The sequence below is a fragment of the Ips typographus genome, linkage group LG9, assembly GCF_016097725.1.
Source record: "Ips typographus isolate SLU linkage group LG9, UJ_Ityp_2.0, whole genome shotgun sequence".
NCBI lineage: Eukaryota > Metazoa > Arthropoda > Insecta > Coleoptera > Curculionidae > Ips > Ips typographus.
In genome coordinates, this window is record NC_138430.1 from 7,444,839 (window position 1) to 7,459,595 (window position 14,757).

Sequence of the window (14,757 nt, forward strand, 5' to 3'; positions counted from 1 at the left end):
TTTAGGCCGAGTATACTTCAACATTGGTAGAAAGTATCGAATTTTAATTTTGAATAATTACGAGTACAAGAAAAGACCTACTCGTGACACAACTAAAACCATATGGATTTGTACTAAAGAAAATCGGCTCAATTGCAAAGTACATCTATTAACTTATGGAAATACCATCCTAATTAAAACGGTACTTTACACTGGAAATTACGATAATCTCAAATCATCCTTAGTTAATATCCGTTATACTAGTGAACGATTCAATATGTTTGTTCCTTAAATACACTGTTAGTGTGATTTTTTTTTAATTTTACTTTTGTACCTGTGCGTTATTTTGTAACGTGAAAATATCTAATTTGTAGTGATGGTGTACTTTACTCCTGGACGAAAATATCCCAAAATAGTCATGAACAACTACGAGTACAGAATGGTGAAGGCTGAATCTACCCCAACTAAAACAATGTGGCTTTGCACTCAAGAAAGGAATAAATGTAAGGTTAGGATCAGGTCGTCCGGAAATAAGATTTTTGTTAAAAATATGAACCATACTCATCCACCCACTGTATCAACGCATGATAAACCATTACAATCCAGAGTTTTCAATGTTGTAAACAGTTGAATATACAGAATCACTGCTGTAATAGATGTACAAGAAGCTTTATTATTGAATTTTCTAAAACTGGCAACGTTGCTAATACGACCAAAATTACAAGACGAAAGACAGCTAAACGTTTCGTTATTAATAAACAGTTTTCAGGAACCAAAATACCTCGATTAGGAAGAAGCGACGTTTGGTTCTTCTTTTCCAAAATTGCCAAAGATATGAGTACCTGTACACTTTGTGGCAATAACTACAAGACTTTTGGTTCTTCCACGTCCAACTTGAAGAAACATTTAGCCACTATGCATAGTATTGGTACTAGCAAAAAAAATTAGACACATATTGAGATATTACTGTGGGACCAAAGCATTTGTTACTATTAGATAATAATAATAATTTATTTTTTACTTACTACGAATGTAGTTATTGCAGTTACTGTAAAATGACAGAATTATTGCAAAAGTGTCTTTAATTATACGTTTTTAGTAAGTGGACGAGGATCGACAAGAAAAAGCGATGTTTGGTTTTTCTTCACTAAACGTTCCCGAGATATCAGCACTTGCAAATTGTGTAAAAAAGACTACAAAGGGTATGGGTCTACGTCAAATCTCAGGAAACATCTGGCTAACAGTCATAGTATGACTAAAATGGTACCAAAAAGAGGAAGATAGCTTTTTCTAAAAAAAAAAATATTTTTTGTAAATAAACATTTTCTTAAGCCTCTAAGGAGAATTGGAGTTGTCACTTCAATATGATGTTAATAAAGTTAATTAATTAATGGTTAATAAAATGATTGAGAAAACGTACATTTTTATTTTGTGTGGGTTTTTAGGTTACTTTTCTTCATACCGTAAACGAAGTGACGTTTGGATGTATTTCGTAAAAATCTCTAAATTTGTCAGCAAATGTAAAGTGTGTGGACGAGACTATAGAACTTTGGGAGGAATAACAAATTTAAAGAAGCACTTGGCTACTCAGCATCTAATTGATTTAATACACCATTAACATCTTAAACTTTGGTTTTAATGGTAAATTTAACTCCTTTTAACCAGAGACAAAATATTACATGTGGCTGCCAGATCTTAGTAAACTTTAATGCATTTTTAGGAGACAACAAGAAATTCCGAAAAGATAGGAGTGACGTGTGGAACTACTTTGTTAAACGCACGAAAGAGAGCGCTGAATGTCAAATTTGCATGCTTTCTTTAGGGCTACGTGGAGGAATTTCAAACTTAAAACGACACTTGACTAGAGTACACAAATCCGATTTGGTTTTTGTTTTTGACTAGCAGGAAATTTACATTTTGTTGATACAAAAAATTGTATTTTAATAAAAATTTGCACTTAATTTGTATTTTTTTTTGTATTTTAACGTATACTTCTTTTAGGTGTTGCTCAACGGAAACGAAAGCTGGTGAGTGCAGTTTGGGACTTTTTTATTAGAACTGGAGTCCAGAGTGCATCTTGTAGGTTATGTGGCAATTCGTATAAAACTGGAGGGGGTACCACCAATTTGAAACACCATCTTACTTTTAAGCATACTCAGAAATTGTGACAAAATATATTTTGACAGTTTTTTTGACAATTTTCTATTCTTCTCTTAAATTAGACGTATATAGTTATTGAGAACCTACTAAAAAGTGTCAGAAGAATTTAATCACCGACATACGTTTTTTTTTTGGTGATTGTGACGTAAGAGTCACTGAACAGACAAAAATGGTAAAATTGTAACCATAATGGGGCAAATTTCTTGGCTAATTCTTGCTATGTTTCCAGGCAGAATTTTCTTCACATCAGGACGAATTCACCCCAAAATCATCCTGAACCAGTACGAGTACAATTTAGTCCATCAAAAAATGTCCTCGAACAAATCCCTTTGGATTTGCTCTAAAAAAGCCCAATTAAAGTGCAAAGCACGGTTGCAATCGTTCGGAAAATGCATTAGAATCAAAGCGGTCCAGCACAACCACCCTCCAACTTATGAAGGCAATTTTAGCACCCTTAAATCACAAATTGTTAATATCGAATACACTGCAAACAGATTTACCTAAAATTTGTTTTTTTTTTTGAATTTAGGTTTTTTTTTAAATTTAGATATCTCCCAAACTGACTACAGTGACGTAAATGATGAAGAACAGTTAGAGTTTGTCATGACAAGCAATCTTATGTTGAGTAACTATGAAAAAATAGTAATACACTAATATTAGTAAAAATTTTGCTATTACAATTTCATTTTAGTTACAGGGATTGTACATTTCGCCGCCGGACGAAAACACCCAATAATGATAATCGACGGTTACGAATATAAGCTGCAATTGCGGAATGACACTAGAAGCAATTGGTGTTGCACCCAAGACACCAAACATCGTTGCAAAGTACGTTTATTGGCCACTGGAAACCTAATTCAAATTAAAAGCTGCAGCCATACTCACGAACCGACATTTAAGGGAGATTACAGCTCGTTGAGATCACACGAAGCCACTTTGGAATACAGGACAAAGTTCAGAAGGCTGAACTAAATTTTGTAGATGTTGTGTATAAAGTGTAGCTTTACTCAGTAGTTTAGTTACCAAACAGGTGTGGATAATTTGGAATTTTCACATCTGTTTAGCCAGTAATTACTTCTCTCTACAACTTAGCCTGAACATTCCATTATTTATGATAATGTCTGAGAAGCTTGAATTGTCCATTATGAGTTTTTGATTGTATTGGTAATTTTCTGTGTGTTTCATATAATAAATGGATTGGATATACACCGAAAATCAAACAAAATGAGAATGACGTCAAAGTGCAGAAACAAAATGTGTTAAACCTTCTAAGAATTTTTTACAATTCCCAGAGGTCTCTAGAATAATTTTGAAAATGTCGGAAGCTTCTAAAAATCATATTTGACAGATATCACCTTTTCATTTTTGTTAGCATAAATTATTATTGGTCAGTTGTGACGTTATACCAATTTTGTTTAAATTTCGGTATATCTTCAATAACGAATGGTACTTTCCATTTGGTTATTTTGCCAAATTTAAAAATTTTGAGCTTGTCTAATCACATCTAATTTTTTTATTGTTTAGTCAAACATAATAAACAAAAATTGTCCATTTCAGTGGCGTCGGTGTATTTCACACAATCGAACAGACACCCCTCGATGATAATTGATGGGTTTGAGTATATAATTCACGTGAACAAACCTAAAAGCACTCTTTGGAGGTGTAGTCAACATAACAAGTATAGATGCAGAGCCAGAGCGATGACGTCTGGAAACCAAATTTATGTCAAAACTGTTCCCCATACACACACCAGAATTCCACTGGCCTATATGGCATGGGAAATGGAGGAGAACAAATGTTATGTGATTTACACTGATCGTTTAGTTACCCCTTAATGATTGTTCTTTTAAAAAAATATACAATTTGACTATACATTTCTAATAATTGCAATTTTTAGCTACTTTAGTGTGTTTTGGTTTGGGAAAAAAATACCCAATAATGATAATCGACGGGTACGAGTACAAATTAGGTAAACGTAAGGAAAATAGTACTACATGGAGATGCACCCAACAAAATAAGCACAAGTGTAGGGTGACAGCTTTAACGACAGGAAATCAAATTCAAATCAAGGCTATACAGCACAATCATTCGAGGACATCATTAACAGATACTGCAGACATTTCTTATCCCAAAAAGTTACTTAATGTAGTATATACAGACAAATTTATCAGTTAGTTTTAATATAACATCTATACTAATAGCATTATTTCTTATCACAATATGCCTCTACATTTTCAGCAATATTTTAATAGAAAATTACATTTCAGTGACCGTCTACTTCACTTCAGGCAAAAAGCATCCGGTAATGATCATCGATGGATACGAGTTCAAATTGTTTCATCGATCATCAAATTGCAGTGTTTGGGCCTGCACCCAAAATGTGAAACACAAATGCAAAGTTCGTTTACTAACTAGAGGAAGAGAGTTGCAAGTTAAGGCTGTATTACATACACATGGCACTACTTATAAGGGTGATTATCAAAGCTTGTATTCTCAAATTGTGTCTGTAGTTTACTGTAACAAATTGAATGTTATGGACGCTATGAGTTCTGTATCATAATCCCTTTAGTAGGCTAAGACCCAGTTGTACAACCAAATTATTTGTTTAATAAAATCTTTAAAAACGTTTCCCAGATTTACATATTTTTTTACAAGGAAGCTTCTTTGGGAGCTTCTAGACAAGCTGAAGAACATTTGGAAGCTTTTAGACTGTTTTGAAAAGCTTTCAACGGCTGTAGAAGCATTTTGGAATTTCTATAGTGTTTTAAAAGCATTTGAAACCTCTTTGGACAGTTTGAAAAGCATATTGAAGGTTTTGGACTGCTGTGGAGGCATACTGAAAGCTTTTAGAGTTTTTTGAAATATTTCGGGAGCTTCCAGATTATTTTGGAAGGCTTTCGACTGCTTTAGAAACATTTTGGAGTTTCCATCGTGTTTTGAAAGCTTCTGAAATCTTTTTAAACTACTTCAGGAGCATCTGGAAGGTTATTGACAGTTTAAAGAGCATATTGAAGGTTCTGGACTGCTTTTAGAGGCATATAAAAATCTGAAACTGTTTTAATAATTGTTGGAAGCTTTTAAACTGCTCTGGAATCATACGGATGTTTTTAGACTGTTCTGAAAGCTTCTAGACTAGTTGAAGAACATTTTGAAGCTTTTAGACTGTTGTACAAGATTTTGGAAGCTTCACAGCTATTTTAGGAGTGTTTGGAAGCTTCTAGGCACTGTTTTGGAGTTTTCTACAGTGTTTTTTGACTTTTTTTTTGAGACTTTCAGAAACATTTGGAAGGTTTTTGACAGTTTAAAGAGCATATTGAAGGTTCTGGACTGCTTTTAGAGGCATTTAAAAATCTGAAACTGTTTTAAAAATTGTTGGAAGCTTTTAAACTGCTCTAGAATCGTACGGATGTTTTTAGACTGTTTTGAAAGCTTCTAGACTAGTTGAAGAACATTTTGAAGCTTTTAGACTGTTGTACAAGCTTTTGGAAGCTTCTAAGCTGTTTCAGGAGTGTTTGGAAGCTTCTAGGCACTGTTTTGGAGTTTTCTATAGTGTTTTTAGGCTTTTTTTGAGACTTTCAGAAACATTTGGAAAGTTTTTGACAGTTTAAAGAGCATATTGAAGGTTCTGGTCTACTTTAGAGGCATTTGGGAACTCTTAGACGATCCTAGAAATGTTTGGACGGTTTTAAACTGCTCTAGGAGCATACGGAAGCTTTTAAACTATTTTGAAAGCTTCTGTGCTGCTTCAAGAGCATTTGGAAGCTTTTAGACACTGTTTTGGAAGCTTTTGAATTTTTTTTACTATTTCAGCAATATTTTGAAGGTTTTTAGACAGTTTAAAGAGCATATTGAAGGTTCTAGACTGTTTTAGAGGCATTTGGGAACTCTTAGACGATTCTAGAAATGTTTGAAAGGTTTTAAACTACTCTAGAAGCATACGGAAGCTTTTAGACTATTTTGAAAGCTTCTGTGCTGCTTCAGGAGCATTTGGAAGCTTTTAGATACTGTTTTGGAAGCTTTTAAATTTTTTTTGACTATTTCAGGAATATTTGGAAGGTTTTCAGACAGTTTGTAGAGCATATTGAAGGTTCTGGAGTGCTTTAGAGGCAACTCTTAGACGATTCTAGAAATGTTTGAAAGGTTTTAAACTACTCTAGGAGCATACGGAAGCCTTTAAACTATTTTGAAAGCTTCTGTGCTGCTTCAGGAGCATTTGGAAGCTTTTAGACACTGCTTTGGAAGCTTTTGAATTTTTTTTTACTATTTCATGAACATTTGGAATGTTTTTAGACAATTTAAAGAGCATATTGAAGGTTCTGGGCTGTTTTAGAGGCATTTAGGAACTCGTAAATGATTTTAAAAATTTTTGAAAGTTTTTAAACTGCTCTAGAAACGTACGAAAGCTTTTAGATTGTTTTCAAATCTTTTAAGAGCTTCTAGGCTAGTTGAAGAGCATTTGGAAGCTTTTAGACTGCTTCTAGGCTGTTTTAGCAGCATTTAGAAGCTTCTAAAATATTTTGTAAAATTTTTGACTATTTTAAAATAATGTTACTTTTCCATTATAATATACAGTGTGATAAGAGTGTGAGTTTACTTTTGAAGACTATTTGTAACTTGTGTTCTAATTAACTTTTTTTTAGTTATTGTGTATTTCACTCTTGGCAAAAAACACCCAGTGATGGTAATCAACGGATACGAGTTTAAACTGTTGCAAAGGACATCGTTGAGTAGCGTTTGGGTGTGCACACAAAACGTAAAACACCGATGTAGAATGAGACTTATGACCACCGGAAGACAAATACAAATGAAGCCTTACGTGCATACACATGAACAAACGTTTAAAGGTCAAGTCAGTTTTTTGAGGTCACAGACATTTTCTTTGCTCTACCGTGAAAAATTCGTTGTTTCACCTTCCATGGAGTGTAAAAAGTAATTAATTGTTTTTAAATTATTATTATCAACTTGGAACCTGATTAATTGTAGTCAATCTGTTTCAGTTACGATATTTTTTTCGCCAGGAAGGAAGAATCCCATTCTGGTTATGCACGGTTATGAATACAGGATGATGCGGAGGACCAGTGCCAGTACGTATTGGATTTGCACTCAATTTGGCAAAAACAATAAGTGCAAGGCAAAGTTAGTTACTACAGGAAATCATATTAAAATGAGTTACGACCAACACCATCATCAAGGTACCTTTAAAGGGGATTATATTAATTTAGTCTCTCAACGCTACGATGTTGAGTATTGTCGTATTTTAAGATTATAATAGTAACGTTTGTTATGTAAATAGTTCATATACTGGAAACGGCTTAGCTGCAAATATTGTTGTCAAAAAATAACGATTAATATGCAATATGGTTCTAATTACATTATTTTTATAAACAATGTAAAAAAACAAACTTTAAACACGCTTTACTTTGTTTCAATGTTAGTTCTAAGTTTTCCATAGTTTTTATAATTTTTTTTTCTTCCTCCTGAATATAGCTGAAAGCGATAAATACAAATGCAAATCTAGGTTGATTACTATTGGTAGCCATATCAAAATGAACTAAGAACACAGTCACTGTCAAAATTCTGGAATATTGTGAAGCTTTAAAACTTTAAGTTGTTTTTTTATTTATCCAAACATTCAGGTTTCTTGATCCACCCTGTACACAAACATATATTTTTTTGTAGTTACTGTATATTTTATCCCAGGAACTAAGCATCCAAAAATGGTGATTGAAGGTGACAAATTTAAAATCCATAGACGTACCGAAAGTCGTAGTTTTTGGGCTTGCACTCAACATGCCAAGTACCGGTGCAAAGTACGAGTTTTTACAACAGGGAATAAGGTTTTCATTAAAGAAAGCAAACACACCCATTCGAGGAAGTACAACGATATGACTGTATTAGATAATAACCCTAATATACCTAGAAAACTAGTGTTTTTAAGTTATACTGACAATTTTTACACCAAATAAACCACTATTAGTAAATGTGTTAGTGTACATAAATACAAATTTGGCTTTACAACTGGAATAATGACAACAACGTTTGATTTATAGTTTTGACCACTGTCCATTTTCTTCCCGGTCGGAAATACCCAAAAATGATCATAGCAGGATATGAGTATTTTATGCATAAAAGAATGCAGACGAGCAGCTACTGGATGTGTAATAAACAAAGTTCTCACGGATGCAAAGTGAGAGTTATTTCGACTGGAAATCAGCTTTTGGTCAAATCTTCGGTTCCTCACACCCACGAGCCTACCTTTAAGGGCAGCTATCAAGAATTGTGTTCCAGGATTGTTAAGATATCGTTTAGTGCCAAATTTAGGTAGTTTGTTTGTAACCTAACCGTTTTATTCATTTTTTTCAGTCTAACTTAAAAAATATTGAAGAAACGCTTTACAATAATATATCAAACTCAATGAATGTTATAGTCTGCGTGCAATCTGTGTTTAAAAAAACTGAACAATATAGAACACATTAGTTTTAAGTAGTGATGGGTTTATTAAAATTGGTTCAGTAAATATTTTACTTTACCAGGAAAATTTTCAAATAAACCCACAAGCTTACTGGTAAAATTCCTAAATTTTCTTGTCACACTAAATTTTAGTTATATACATCATTAGTTTTAAATTACTTTAACCGTTACTGCCGCTATAGTAGATCTTATTTTTATTACAGACGTTTAAATAAAAAAATGTTTATAGATATTTTTGTGTTCATTGGACTTTTTAGACAATTAAAAAAATATGTGCAAATAAGTGTTTCGTCTGCACATTTAATCAGTGCTAACCTCATAATACGCTTTTTTAGTTATGGTACACTTTATGGCAGGTAAAAAACATCCAATCCTAATAATCGACGGTTACGAATTTATTATTCAAAGACGTCGCGGCGCTAGTCACGTGTGGATGTGCAGCTGTCATTCCAAGTATAAGTGTAAAGTGCGCCTACAAACCACGTCGTCCATGATAACCATTAAACGAGTCTCACACAGTCATGGCAGAACCTTTAAGGGCAGTTACGAGAATCTCCAATCCCAGTGGGTTCACGTGACTTATGTCAATAAACTAGATTCAACACTTCCAGTACCATTTGTTTCAGTATGAATTTTGACCAATAAAAGACAACTTTTCGTAATCAGTACTTTATGTAACTCTTTGGCTCTTCAAAAACTTTTTAAGTGCAAGCAAAAAACACAAAATCTCCATAACATCTTTATTTTGTAGCTGCCCTGTGAAGATGGACTACTTCTTTTCACTTTTTGTCAAATATTCATTCAACTTTTCTTTCTAATAACTTTCTTACACATACACACAAAAGAGTAATACAAAATTAGTTAATTTTACTACAACAAACAACATTTCAGGTGTGGTTTATTTTGCTGAAGGACGAAAATACCCTAAACTAATTCTGGATGGGTACGATTTCAAACTTCACCTCAGAAATCCTGATTGTAGCGTTTGGGCGTGCACTCAACATGCCAAATACAAGTGTAAAGTCCGACTGGTTACTACAGGACAACGGGTTACGGTTAAATCAATCGCTCATAGCCATAATAGAACATACACTGATAGCTATGAGGGTTTAAAGTCTCATAGAGTAGAAATTTGTTATACAGATAGAATCCAATTTCGAAAATAAACTCTTTAATAGTTAGTAGAACTAATTTTGTTTTAGTAACTGTATACTTCACGGCTGGGCGAAAGTATCCGATAATGATTATCCACGGGTATGAGTTCAAGCTACAACTAAGAACGCAGGAGAAAAGCATTTGGAGATGTACTCAAGAGTGTAAAAGAAAGTGTAAAGTCCGGCTGTCTACCACAGGACAAACAATTCAAATGAAGACTGTGGAGCATAGTCATGAACCGACTTTTACTGGAAGTTATGACAATTTAAAATCACATAAAGTGACCGTAGTATATTTGTAAACCAGCCTCAAAATATATGGGTCTTTATATTATCTAATCATTCAGTATTCACAAATCATTCAAGAGTGTTTTTAGGATTATTCTATAAGTAATAATTTTAGTTACATTGGAAAAATTGATGAACGAAATCAAATCAACCAATTACAAACTAGATTACATGATGCAAGACATTTCTCGGTTGACTATAATGGTTGAAGCAATGAACAATACTAAAAAGAAAGAATCAGGAGAATATGTGGATGAGTGGAGTTTACTTTTCCCTATTGCCTCTTTTGATCAGCTTATGTCTTTGGAGGAGTTGCTGGATATCCCAGACAAATATTCAAGTTTGGTAACTGTACAAATCATTTCCATAATTATTGAATTAACCAAATATTTGTGCTAACATAGATGGACTATATTAAGACAATCGGTGGTTTTCATCTTCAAGAAATAACGCAACGATCCATGTCCAGGATTTTGGGTCTCAACGTGGCAATAATGTTCAGTTGGTTGGGAAAAAAAGGCAAACTAGCCTTAAAGAGCTACAAGTTGTCTAATGTTCTTAAAGGTTTGCTGTTGTAACTAAATTTTAGCTGAAAATTAAAATGGTTTATTCCAGAATCGATATTCAATAGCGCCAGACGAATTCAACCAAACATCACAGAAAGGGATGTGGAAAAGGCCATCATGGAATGGCTGAGATTTGCTCCACAAAGACGGTTAAGGGCTGAGAAACGTGAAACTTCAGACACTCCACCATAAGAATATCTAGAAGGTGTAATTAATGATGGTTTAGTAATAAAATTTGATTTTTTAAGCAGTTTCTAGATTTTGTCAACTCAGTTAAGTATACAGACATCATCAGGAGTTGCAGACTAAATTAAGTTTTGCAACTAACGATTAGAAATCAGTTTTTACTATTGTACGTTCTTTTAGGTTGTGTAATTCACTTTACAGCGCAACGCAAAAATCCAATGTTAATTCTACAAGGATATCAATACAGAATGAAAAGTGTACGAAACGAAAAAACACTCTGGGCGTGTTCTAAAGAATGGCAAAAGTGTAGAGTTCGCATCTATTCTTCAGGTAGAACACTTCTAGTGAAGCATCTTCCCCATAATCACAAAGAAACTTTTAGGGACAGCACGTCAAATCTTCCATCTCGATATTTTAATATTGTTTTTAATTAAATTTGTAAAGAAAAATGTAATATTAATGAAACACTTTATAGTTTTGTTAAACTATATTATTTTGTATTGTGTAAATGTGCAAGTCAAGAAACCAATCACAAACTACCCACTGCGCAGAAATTTACGCAAATAGCATTACAAGAGTTGAAAGGTACAGGGTGTTAGACTTACTATTTGCACATATTTAAATAGTATTTATTTATTAATTAGTATTATTTTTTTCTAGTTACAATCTACTTCAAGTATTTAAGAAAGAATCCTTGTATTATACTAAACAACCACGAATTTCGTTTCAAAAGCCGTCAAGGAGCTAAAACTCGATGGGTGTGCGTTAAAGACACAACAGAAAAATGTCGTGTACAAATTTACACTTTTAGTAACTGTTTGGTGGTAAGGGGTGGATCACATCTTCACCCTCCCACTTTTACTGGTTGCCTTCACGATTACAAATCCCAAATAGTTAATATTACACACAGTTGGTGATTACAAGTTTTAGTATTAATTATTATTGTTGTTGTATAATAGATGATAATATCACAAAGTTTCGTTTTGCTGCAATACTTGAACACTTTCAGATATGAGTATCTACATTGTTCATGGACGGAAAAACCCCATACTGATCCTAAACGACTATGAATTTAAAGTGGAAACCAGGACTGCAGAGAAAAGTTACTGGTGTTGTAAAATGAAGAACAAATACCGGTGTAAATGCAGGCTGTTATCATGGGGCAGCACTTTGTATATCAAATCGTCAGTCGATCATTGTCATCCCCCTCCCGACTGCGATTCATTGCCCATATCCAGAAAACCACACAAAGTGAACGTCAAATACGTGAATAATTTCAAAAATACATAAAACAGGTGTGAAATTCAAAAGTGTTACCAAAACAAATTCTATTTCAGACATTGTAATACATTTTTTGAACGGTCGAAAATATCCAATACTGATTTACAACAGCTATGCGTTCACTTTAGAGAGGCGATCGACGAAGAAAAGCGTGTGGGTGTGCAAGGAAACCAAAAAAACCAAGTGTAAAGTTAGAATTCACTCGATGGGCAACTCTATTTTCGTGAGGTCAGTGGAACACAACCATGAAGAGAATTTTAACGGTAATTATACCGATTGCACTCATCAAACAGTAAATCTCAATTTTGTTACCTTTTAGTTATGTCTGTTTTGTATTAAATTAATTCTTTTCGAATTTGTTTGTTTCAAAATTTATACACTTTCCTTATTTACATTTTTTGTAGCTCCTTAAAATAAATAAATGGCATAATATTTTTAGAAACTAACATATACTTCACACAAGGAAGAAAAAATCCAATAATGCTGTTGAACAACTACGAATTCAGGGTAGAAACCCGGACAAATAACGATAGGACCATTTGGTGTTGTAGATTGAAAGACAAATTTCGTTGCAAGTCACGGCTGTTATCATGGAATGGCATTTTGTACATTAAATCTTCTGTAGAACATTGCCATCCTCCTCCTAATATATATGGAACCGGATTGTTGGAAATGAAAACAGTAAATGTTAAATACGTGGATAGTTTTAAATATATTATAAAATATAGTTCTTAAATTTCAAATACTCGATGTTTTTGCTTGTTGCTAATCTTGGCAATGAATGTCAAAGACAACATAAAAATTCTCTGTGGGACAACCACATGACGTTTATAAAAATGTGATTTTTGTTGCATCTGTGATTTACTAGACTAACGTGTTAAGAAAATCAAATTAAAATGTTTTTCATAAGCAGTTTTCTGATGTTTTTTTAGTTATAAACACATTTCCTCATTCCTGCCATGTGTTGACAGGCTGTGATAGGTCCCAACTTTTTTAAACAGGCCAGTATAGCTTCGGAATTTAGGGCTAGTTCAGGTGTAAGGTGCTCCTAAAAATCAAAATACATAATAGCATATTATAGCCAATATTATGTATACAATTCATCATTATTACTGTTACGGAGCTATATTGCATGACAAACCCCCATTATATATCAAATTAACAGTGTCAACTTTGACTGCTCATAACTTGGTAAGTTACAGAAGTCTCGTGATGTTAAAAATGACAGGATAAAAGCAAACAGAACAACAAATTGACAAATACCTTAATATAATCTATATTGATTCGACCATCGCTTTCCAAAATACCAATTTTCTTTGTCAAGCATTTTTGGAAACACATTTGCTTTTCTCTGTACCCGTTTTGCTCCATTACGCTGCGTATATCTTCTGGAGTTACTCCAGTTTCTTTAAAGCACTGTTCTATAAATTCTTTTCCAACAGTCTCCAACATTCTATCGTACATACAATTACTGGAATTGCATTTTTTTTCTCCTGTAATAATCTGTAAGAAAGTTCTAGTAAAGTCTATCGTTAGCAACAAAGCAACTTACATTAAAACTTCCCATCAATGTGGTCAGAAGAAGGACAATTTGTAGTTTGGTCATTTTGAAGTATATTAAGCCCATTCTGGGTATTTTTTCGTTTTATATCAATCACTAGGTGCTAATAAGTTTTTTAATTTGATAATTGCTTTGTTTGTCGCTTTGCGCTTGTGACTTTATAATAGCGACAATTTGATTTTAATCTAAAAATCACGGTCATTGAAGACAATTACCAAATTTATGTAAGTCGCACGAGCTGTGTTAATAACTGGACAATTTGCTAAAAACGGATGTAATTATTTATTATTAGCTGCACAATTTATTTTTCGGTTATTCACTATGAAGTATATAAGTAACTCCAAATCGCAGTATCTTCACTTGTCCAGTTTTGAGCGTAATAAACCACAATGACTTACACCGAAAAAGTCCTCATCGCTAGTATAGTTTTGGTCACCCTAGTATTTGTGGTAAGTTTGGTGAATTTACTGTCAGGGTTTTACTAAAATTACTTGTTCAAGACTATTGGAGCTGAAATGGATCACCCAATACCCAGACTGCCCAAAGAAGAAGTGGAAGCGTGCGAAAAGGAGGCAGGAGTAAACATTCACGACCTGAAGAATAAGGACAGCCTAAATGAAGAATTAGCTGAAAAAATGGATTGCTTGCATAAGTGCATATTTACGAAAGAGGGAGCATTGAAAAGTGATGGCACTATCGATATGGATGAAATTAAGGTAATAAGCATAATAATAATAAATTGTTTCAATAACCCTGTTTTAACCGAACTAAATTTTTTAGAAAAATTTTCCTAAAACTTTAGAAGGAGTTGCGGCTACTAAACTGGCTTGTATCGAGAAAATTGGAAAAGTGGAAACTTGCAAAGACATGAGGAAGGTTGATGTCTGCTTAGACCATAAAATGTAGTAATTATACTGTGATATATCAGGTTTTACTATACTATATACATATAAAGCAATGTGATCGGTTTATCTCAGTGAATATATTTCTAGTTTAACAGTAGGAATTATGTTTTATTATTCAACTAGTCAGGCAATTAAACTATAATTTCTTTATTATGAAAAGAACCAATTTTTTAGATGAGGTCTACGTAGTTCCCGGTAGAAAACAC

The 14,757-nt window shown here is 33.4% G+C and overlaps 3 protein-coding genes and 1 long non-coding RNA gene across 11 annotated transcripts; 3 read left to right on the plus strand and 1 right to left on the minus strand.

Moving 5' to 3' along the window:
* The first annotated feature begins 5 nt into the window (after positions 1-5).
* On the plus strand, positions 6-646 carry LOC145733552 (uncharacterized). The gene is made up of 2 exons (XR_014179228.1): positions 6-278; positions 354-646. It is a non-coding gene; the product is annotated as an uncharacterized LOC145733552 (long non-coding RNA).
* A 778-nt stretch (positions 647-1,424) lies between these two features.
* Positions 1,425-12,997, plus strand: LOC145733544 (uncharacterized). 8 transcript variants are annotated; one of them, XM_081986428.1, is made up of 10 exons: positions 1,425-1,620; positions 1,700-2,311; positions 2,369-2,781; positions 2,831-7,068; positions 7,137-10,397; positions 10,457-10,616; positions 10,668-10,823; positions 10,870-10,890; positions 10,985-11,389; positions 11,465-12,997. In XM_081986428.1, exons 5-7 carry the CDS (start codon positions 10,185-10,187, stop codon positions 10,808-10,810), a joined length of 516 nt encoding a protein of 171 aa, XP_081842554.1. In that variant the 5' UTR covers positions 1,425-1,620; positions 1,700-2,311; positions 2,369-2,781; positions 2,831-7,068; positions 7,137-10,184; the 3' UTR covers positions 10,811-10,823; positions 10,870-10,890; positions 10,985-11,389; positions 11,465-12,997. The 8 variants fall into 8 exon arrangements, with proteins under 8 accessions (XP_081842554.1, XP_081842555.1, XP_081842557.1 ...); XM_081986429.1 differs by having other exon boundaries at positions 10,668-11,389; positions 11,465-12,348; positions 12,525-12,997; XM_081986431.1 differs by having other exon boundaries at positions 10,668-11,389; positions 11,465-12,099; positions 12,214-12,997.
* On the minus strand, positions 12,779-13,796 carry LOC145733546 (uncharacterized). The gene is made up of 3 exons (XM_081986432.1): positions 13,638-13,796; positions 13,349-13,588; positions 12,779-13,133 (listed from the first exon to the last, which is right to left on the minus strand). The coding sequence occupies exons 1-3, from the start codon at positions 13,710-13,712 to the stop codon at positions 13,014-13,016; spliced, it is 435 nt and encodes a 144-aa protein (XP_081842558.1). The 5' UTR covers positions 13,713-13,796; the 3' UTR covers positions 12,779-13,013.
* A 137-nt stretch (positions 13,797-13,933) lies between these two features.
* Positions 13,934-14,648, plus strand: LOC145733548 (uncharacterized). Its single transcript, XM_081986435.1, has 3 exons — positions 13,934-14,095; positions 14,147-14,362; positions 14,427-14,648. The coding sequence occupies exons 1-3, from the start codon at positions 14,036-14,038 to the stop codon at positions 14,550-14,552; spliced, it is 402 nt and encodes a 133-aa protein (XP_081842561.1). The 5' UTR covers positions 13,934-14,035; the 3' UTR covers positions 14,553-14,648.
* The last annotated feature ends 109 nt before the right edge of the window (positions 14,649-14,757 follow it).

Coding starts and splice junctions, on each gene's coding strand:
- LOC145733544 (XM_081986424.1), top strand. CDS start 10,185: ATGAACGAAATCAAATCAACCAATTACAAACTAGATTACATGATGCAA. Junction 10,398..10,456: donor CAGACAAATATTCAAGTTTG/GTAACTGTACAA, acceptor GTGCTAACATAG/ATGGACTATATTAAGACAAT. Junction 10,617..10,667: donor GTTGTCTAATGTTCTTAAAG/GTTTGCTGTTGT, acceptor GGTTTATTCCAG/AATCGATATTCAATAGCGCC.
- LOC145733546 (XM_081986432.1), bottom strand. CDS start 13,712: ATGGGCTTAATATACTTCAAAATGACCAAACTACAAATTGTCCTTCTT. Junction 13,589..13,637: donor CATTGATGGGAAGTTTTAAT/GTAAGTTGCTTT, acceptor ACTTTCTTACAG/ATTATTACAGGAGAAAAAAA. Junction 13,134..13,348: donor TCAATATAGATTATATTAAG/GTATTTGTCAAT, acceptor TTTGATTTTTAG/GAGCACCTTACACCTGAACT.
- LOC145733548 (XM_081986435.1), top strand. CDS start 14,036: ATGACTTACACCGAAAAAGTCCTCATCGCTAGTATAGTTTTGGTCACC. Junction 14,096..14,146: donor TGGTCACCCTAGTATTTGTG/GTAAGTTTGGTG, acceptor TACTTGTTCAAG/ACTATTGGAGCTGAAATGGA. Junction 14,363..14,426: donor TCGATATGGATGAAATTAAG/GTAATAAGCATA, acceptor TAAATTTTTTAG/AAAAATTTTCCTAAAACTTT.